At 39.8% G+C, this 8,291-nt stretch overlaps 1 protein-coding gene across 3 annotated transcripts in view; it reads left to right on the top strand.

Moving 5' to 3' along the window:
• LOC138968569 (uncharacterized) overlaps positions 1-7,968 on the top strand; it is a 21,399-nt gene extending 13,431 nt beyond the window's left edge. For all 3 annotated transcript variants that reach the window (XM_070341148.1, XM_070341147.1, XM_070341149.1), the window contains 3 exons: positions 2,013-2,258; positions 3,434-3,538; positions 5,530-7,968. In XM_070341148.1, the coding sequence (XP_070197249.1) occupies positions 2,013-2,258; positions 3,434-3,538; positions 5,530-6,060 (882 nt within the window). In that variant the 3' untranslated portion in view covers positions 6,061-7,968. The remainder of the gene's footprint in view (positions 1-2,012; positions 2,259-3,433; positions 3,539-5,529) is intronic.
• Positions 7,969-8,291: the final 323 nt, after the last annotated feature.

The following is an 8,291-nucleotide window of genomic DNA, read 5'->3' as shown; positions in this document are numbered from 1 at the left end:
TGCAACACCTTTTTTCTTCAAGAAGGAATTAACAAGTTGCCACCAATTTTTGCTTCCGAAGTTCTGTTTACAATTTATCCTCTCATCAAGTTCTAGAAAATAATCTCTTTTTCTTTTACGAATTTCATCTGTATACTGATTTCTAGTCAGGCGGAATAATGCCCACTGCTCAGGTGTATTTAAGCGCTTAGCAACTTGATGTATACAATTTTTTGCGTTTCGTAATTGTAAAATATGTTCAGTCATCCATGGGGCATCATCTTCACGTACTGTTATTATCTTAACAGGCATACATGTTTTTGCAACACGGAATAAATGTTCAGAAAACAAGGCAGCAGCTTCGTCAATGGACGCATTTAAAACTGTGTTCAAAAGATCAATTTTGTTCAATTCAAACAAAAATGTATCAACATCTAACTTGGCATAATTATATATAGTCCTTTTGAACTGACCTTTTTTTAGTCTCTGTGACGTTAATTTTACACATGGCACAGAATGGTCACTACAAATGGGGGGTAACACTACAACTTCACTGATTAAGTTTATACTCGTGGTCAGGATCAGATCGATGCATGAGGATTTAGTTTCTGTAATACGTGTGGGTTCAGTAACGAGCTGGTGCAGATTGTTTTTTTGTATTAAATTAAGAAAGTGGGGAGATGGATTATTCAAAAAGTCTTCGTTAAAGTCTCCAAGAATTAGAAATTTATGTGGTGTTCTCATTACTTGCTTTACAGATTCGTCAACCAAGTGCCAATAATCAATCCGAGAGTCTGGTGGTCGGTAAAATGAACCAACCAGCACAGTTTCTTGCAATAATTTAGTTTCTACCCAGACTGCTTCAAGGCCTGGAATTAACAAATCAGGCCTTGGTTTGCAAATAAAATCGTTTTTCACATAAACAGCTACCCCTCCATATCCATCTGGCCTATCAAGACGCACTGGGGGATGAAATCCTTTGAGGCATAAACTGTCGTTTGATATCGAGTCACACAACCAAGTTTCTGACAAAGTCACAATATCGTGCTCTTTAACTTCACATTGTAAAATATCAATCTTGTTTCGCAAACTACGTACATTTATATGCAAAATAGAGGTATCTTTAACATGCTCTCTACCAGGCGGGCCTGGGTTTGGGTGGACATCTCCTGACAATAAAACCATCAGCAAAATGACAAAAACATGTGTCACAAAACTATGCACGAATATAATGTTCCAAAGCATATGCCCGTAACGCTTACTTCCAATTGGTTGACTAAAATAGGAAGGTTGCGATTTTGAGTCGGGTATGGGGTTTAAGGGTGTGGAGTTGAAACATTCAATATTTTTCTCGTAGTACACACACAAGAAATGTGCATGTTGTTTTTAGTTCAAATGAGTTTTTTTTTGGTGGGGTTTTTCTTTCGTTTTTTTTTTTTTTTTTTTTCAATTTTAATTTATTGTTAGTTTTTGTGTGTGTGTTGTTGTTTTGGGGGGTATGGGGAACAGAACTTTGTTTAAACAGTACATATTACTACGGAAAAAGTAATAAAAAGTGCCCTGTAGTTTCTCCTTCCCTGTACTTTCTCCTTATCATGAAACTTTATTAAACCAAAATGTTGATAACCTTTCATTTGCTGCATTTTACCCACAGAAATCTCCTAATACATGACATTAAGTCAGACCTGGTGCAAGGATACATATCAGAATATTTTCCCTGTAAATACAGCCACTGTATATGCTTAGTCCTGTTGCTGTGATGGATTGAGAAGATTCTGTTTTTAGTAGAATTTCTCCACGGCATATTATATCAATTTATATAAATATACTAATTTATATGGCTAGTGAGTGCACTGGTTAGGAGAGCTAACCGAATGAAGTCCTACAGATAAGTCCTAAATAGAGTCACTGGATGGATAAAGCTTCTTTTTTTTATATATATAAATCTTATTTTGTTTTAATGAAGTAAAAAATCTACGGTGTGACCTATGATTGAAACTTTTTTCTCCCTCCTCTTTCTTCCACGTGAGCAGTACCCACCCACCCCCAGCTCCCTGGCTCAGATTCACCACAAGCAGTGGAAGGAGGCAGACGTCATTCGCATGGAGGTCAAGATCCTGGGAATCCTGGAGTGGGAGGTACCCAGGTGCACGTACCTCAGCTTCCTCCCTGCCATGATGAGGGCGTTGTTTGGATGGGACGCCTCAATGTCGCCACCCTTCGACATCGTCAGTCAAGCCCAGCTCGTCCTGCTGCAGGAATTTTCGTTTACCTTCAAGGTAAGAAATACAGGGATGTTAGTGTCACTTTTCTGTTTTATTTTTGATTTGTGGGGTGGTGAAGAGGCTTAAACATGGATTTCACTTTGATTCTGACTATTCTCTGGCATAACTTTTTGTTTCCAGGGTTTAGGGTTAGGGTAAGGGTTAGGGTCAAGGTATGTTTTCGGGTTTGGAAATAAGGTTGCCCTGGTACGGCTGAAAATAGTTCCCTCATCGGTTTTAAACTCAAGGCTTGCATTCCATTTTATATCAAGAGTACTTTCTGAAACAATTTTGGGAACAGATAGAAGACTTTCTGATCCGTGACCAGTTTTATTCGCTAAATAGGGGGGCCATTGACTGTTAATAGAGTAAGCCTTTTTAAAGTAGAGGAGAGGGATGCAAAATACACAAGGGGGAGCAACTTATGTCACATCACTTGCACATTTTGCAAGTCTAAGGCAGTGGTATGCTCCCTTGCATTGATAAGGTTGTCGTTAATCACGTTTCATCCAACCGGCACGGTTGGCCTAGTGGTAAGGCGTCCGCCCCGTGATCGGGAGGTCGTGGGTTCGAACCCCGGCCGGGTCATACCTAAGACTTAAAATTGGCAATCTAGTGGCTGCTCCGCCTGGCGTCTGGCATTATGGGGTTAGTGCTAGGACTGGTTGGTCCGGTGTCAGAATAATGTGACTGGGTGAGACATGAAGCCTGTGCTGCGACTTCTGTCTTGTGTGTGGCGCACGTTATATGTCAAAGCAGCACTGCCCTGATATGGCCCTTCGTGGTCGGCTGGGCGTAAAACAAACAAACAAACAAACGTTTCATCCTGAGGCAGGCCTTGTCACAGTGTGAAGGATCAGCAGTCTGAATTTAAACAGTGAAGACCCCCATGATTTTCTTGGTTTGTGTTGCTTTTGTGTGTGTGTGTCTTGTTGTGTGTGGGTTTTTTTCTCCAGATTTTGTTGTTGTTTTTTCACATTGTTTTCATATTATTTCATCTGTAAATGAGCTTCCATTTTACTACTATATGAATACTACCTCCCTAAAGAGTGCATGGAGGGGAAAGGGGTCACTGTAGTCTATTAAGTAGACTGGTTGGAGTGCAGGAAGCCTCACAAAGCTGCCAGCAATTTATTTGTATCTTGTTGTACAGTACTGATTTTGAATGTGTTTCCTTTCAACTTTTGCAGCCAGCAACAGTGGCCCTTGGAGTTCTGAACCACTTGGTCCAGCAGTCCAGCAACATGCCTGCTGCCACGTCTCACACCATCATGGCACTGCAGGATGCTGTCCAGGTCAGGAATTATTTGCTTTTCCCCATAGTTTTCATCTCTCTTTTTTCATTATATTTAGTCAAGTTTTGACTAAATATTTTAACATCGAGGGGGAATCGAAACGAGGGTCGTGGTGTATGTGCGTCTGTCTGTCTGTGTGTGTGTGTGTGTGTAGAGCGATTCAGACTAAACTACTGGACCGATCTTTATGAAATTTGACATGAGAGTTCCTGGGTATGAAATCCCCGAACGTTTTTTTCATTTTTTTGATAAATGTCTTTGATGACGTCATATCCGGCTTTTCGTGAAAGTTGAGGCGGCACTGTCACACCCTCATTTTTCAACCAAATTGGTTGAAATTTTGGTCAAGTAATCTTCGACGAAGCCCGGGGTTCGGTATTGCATTTCAGCTTGGTGGCTTAAAAATCAATTAATGACTTTGGTCATTAAAAATCTGAATTGTAAAAAAAAATAAAATAAAATAATTTATAAAACGATCCAAATTTACGTTTATCTTATTCTCCATCATTTGCTGATTCCAAAAACATATAAATATGTTATATTCGGATTAAAAACAAGCTCTGAAAATTAAATATATAAAAATTATTATCAAAAATTTTTTTTCGAAATCAATTCAAAAACACTTTCATCTTATTCCTTGTCGGTTCCTGATTCCAAAAATATATAGATATGATATGTTTGGATTAAAAACACGCTCAGAAAGTAAAAACGAAGAGAGGTACAGAAAAGCGTGCTATCCTTCTTAGCGCAACGAATACCCCGCTCTTCTTGTCAATTCCACGGGCACTGCCTTTGCCATGGGCGGTAGAGTGACGATGCTACGAGTATACGGTCTTGCTGCGTTGCGTTCAGTTTCATTCTGTGAGTTCGACAGCTACTTGACTAAATATTGTATTTTCGCCTTACGCGACTTGTTACATTTTGTCAAGTTTTGACTACATTGAGCAATTGACTAAGAACCAAGAGGACGGTGGTGGTGTGTTCCCGGCCACACGCACAAAAGGCCAGTGGAACCTGGATTGAAAGTAGGTCCAAATGTCATGGCTTTCTCAGCTTGGTAAGACAAATGGTGGCCAGAAGACCTCCTTACATGTCAGAACTATCGGGCAGTCACCCCTCCAATGCGTCAGATCCCCCAAAATATGACTGAAGACCGAGGCCTGTGTACACGAAAGATTGAGCAGTAGTGGTAACGTAACGTATTGGTGCATCCCATTTTATTATCAGAATGTCACGTGAGAGATACATTCTATATTTCATATGTGTATGAATGAAAAATTGAGTAGTTTGTGATACTTACTTATTAATGCATCCCATCTTGTATCCAAATGTGCCTGAATTGAAGAAACCAAATTCTTCATGTATGTCAATGTTTTACTTTTGTACTGTGGAGTTAATCTTGGATGTCCTGGAACTAGTTCCAACAAAGTACATAAAGAACGAGTTCAAATAAACTACATCACAAAGTCTTATCATCACATGTTTAGCAACAGGCAGCCATTAGGCACCCCCAAAAAAGTTGTATGTTTCTGGTCACCCGACCCTACCTAGTTTTTTCCCGCCGACCCTAGACTTTTTCTTATTGCATTTGTAAAAATAAAAGGAGAAAAAAAGCGTCAAAACGAAAGTAACAGACGGCAGACAACACAAGGGGGATAACCCCGCATCCCTTTTGTCTCATTTGTTTTGTAATGTGTTGTCTTTCTCTTTGTATAGTAAGTCCAGTCTCTTTGCGTCACTGTATAGTTATTTTCTACCCTGACCAAAAAACAAAAAAATCCCTACCTACCTACCCTATTTTGTGTAGCCATGTTACCAGAAACATACAACTTTTTTTTTTTGGCCTTAGAAGAGAAAATATATCAATATTTCTATGTACTGAAATATTTTTTGCCTTCACTCAATAGAAATAAAATCACATCATACTCCTATTAAGTATTATGCACAGCAGATGTTTATAATACTCATGTATTTTTGTTCTTACTCAACAGGTGCTTGACTCTGAGCTGCATGAGATCAGCCATCTGCTAGACACCCATACAGAAAACACTGGCCAGGTGCCTTTCAAATGCAAAGGTGTCGGGTTTCCCAAGGTCTTCAAAGGCCCATACGCCACTTTTCTGCCAGACTATCAGATGCACACCATCCCAGAAGAATCTAGAGACTCTGTATCTGACCTTGACACAGAGGTCATCGTATCATCTCCGTCCCACGCTGATCTTAGCGTCTTCTTCTCAGACTGTGATTATTCTTATTCAGAAGACGAAGGCGAGGAGCCTATAAGTGAAACAGTTGACGGTGTGACAGAAGATGTGAAAGTCACTGGTGACGATGATGACTCTGGCTGTGACCAGGATTCAGATGTTCAGGACTCGAGCTGTGAGCTTAATCAGGGCTCAAGGTGCGAGCAGGGGTCAAATGTCAAGGTGCCTGTGAGCAATGCCAAGGACATCATCCATGACAATGACTCCGGTGTGTGTGATTCCAGCAGTGATGAGAGTTGTGTGTATGGCAGCCTTTGACATCAGGTCATGGGCCATGTGTTTTTACCTATCTGATGCTCATAACTGCCAGAGGCAGACGGCTGATGACAAGATCGTAGAAAAAAAGGAAGTACACGTAAGTGCTGTCCATATAGACTAAACCAATGAGTGCAGAACCGGTCTCCTTGCACTTGAGAGAATAAGAAGCATTGAAAATGAAAGGAACAAACTACTTTCATTCGCAGGTGCCACTGCCAGGAGACTGGTTCCGCATAAATTTCACTTGCTGTTGTTGTCTTTAGGCCTAAAAAAAACATAGGTGTGGTTACGGTAACCCGACCTACCCTATTTTTAGGGGCCGATCCTATAACTTTTTATTACATTTGTCCAAAAAAAAAAAAAACCGAGTGCAAAAAACGCAGCGAAAGCGCCCGTGTCGCACACTTATTTCCCTGTCAAGTAGGTTTAATTTGTACACATTAGAAAAAAAAGTTTTTTAAAAAAAAGTGATTGCCTCTACCTACCCTATTTTTTTTGGCTATGTTACCGTAACCACACCTTTTTTTCTTTTTTTTTTGCCTTAGTTGGAGTGCTTTCCTCTATTTGTTTCTTAGATTCTGAGACTCGGTGTATGTGTGACACAGTAGTCTCCCTTCACAAAAGCTCAGCACGGACAACTGCTTGAGCGTGGGCTGTTTATAGTAGCTCAACGTTTCTTGTAACTCGCTGGTTAGAGACCTGTCAATGGTAGAAAGCTGTTTGCAATGGGGTCCAGCTGCTGCTGTCTCCTGGAAGCTTCTTGGGAACCTTTGCGTACCAATGGTAGTTTTTATATTTAGTCAAGTTTTGACTAAATATTTTAACATCGAGGGGGAATCGAAACGAGGGTCGTGGTGTATGTGCGTCTGTCTGTCTGTCTGTGTGTGTGTGTAGAGCGATTCAGACTAAACTACTGGACCGATCTTTATGAAATTTGACATGAGAGTTCCTGGGTATGAAATCCCCGAACGTTTTTTTCAGTTTTTTGATAAATGTCTTTGATGACGTCATATCCGGCTTTTCGTGAAAGTTGAGGCGGCACTGTCACGCCCTCATTTTTCAACCAAATTGGTTGAAATTTTGGTCAAGTACTCTTCGACGAAGCCCGGGGTTCGGTATTGCATTTCAGCTTGGTGGCTTAAAAATTAATTAATGACTTTGGTCATTAAAAATCTGAAAATTGTAAAAAAAAATAAAAATTTATAAAACGATCCAAATTTACGTTTATCTTATTCTCCATCATTTGCTGATTCCAAAAACATATAAATATGTTATATTCGGATTAAAAACAAGCTCTGAAAATTAAATATATAAAAATTATTATCAAATTTTTTTTTTCGAAATCAATTTAAAAACACTTTCATCTTATTCCTTGTCGGTTCCTGATTCCAAAAATATATAAATATGATATGTTTGGATTAAAAACACGCTCAGAAAGTTAAAACGAAGAGAGGTACAGAAAAGCGTGCTATCCTTCTCAGCGCAACGAATACCCCGCTCTTCTTGTCAATTCCACGAGCACTGCCTTTGCCACGGGCGGTGGAGTGACGATGCTACGAGTATACGGTCTTGCTGCGTTGCGTTGCGTTCAGTTTCATTCTGTGAGTTCGACAGCTACTTGACTAAATATTGTATTTTCGCCTTACGCGACTTGTTATACTTAAGTTATTGGGCTATTAATTTAGCTCTGAATCTCAATCCTGTCATGTTTGACTGACTGCCTCCAAAAGTGATTCTTGTGCGGGCACTAGATTAGATATATATATTTATATGGAATTTGAAAAATTCTCACATTGAGTTCACTGGGGGAGGGTTAGTATAATAGAGCAATGAGATGTGCACATGCTGTGAAGGGCGTGAGTGAGACTGAGAGCAAATTAATGTGGAAGGATATTCTGCTTCTAGTCGAGCAGAGAAAGGGGGAATGTACGTTCTGGCTCACCGATTCCGACAGACCCTAAATATTAACGCAAAATAGGCTTCTGGACTAAACTTTTACTAAAATGAAACATGCGACAAAATCAGAAAAATACTGCATAAATCCATACAAAAAAAATACAGTAAAGTAAGGTTGTTTTGAACCAATGCCGGGTCTGTCGGAATCAGTAACCCAGAACGTACATTCTCCCTTTCTCTTATACAACATTCTTAAGCTCAATACGCTCTCTCATTTACAAACTTTACTTCATATGTTCTTTCACTGTTAGAATTATATCTGATACATGCAATGT

Source organism: Littorina saxatilis, linkage group LG6, assembly GCF_037325665.1.
Source record: "Littorina saxatilis isolate snail1 linkage group LG6, US_GU_Lsax_2.0, whole genome shotgun sequence".
Lineage (NCBI taxonomy): Eukaryota > Metazoa > Mollusca > Gastropoda > Littorinimorpha > Littorinidae > Littorina > Littorina saxatilis.
The sequence above is the reverse complement of the archived record's forward strand: the minus strand, read 5'-3'. Positions and strand labels throughout refer to the sequence as shown.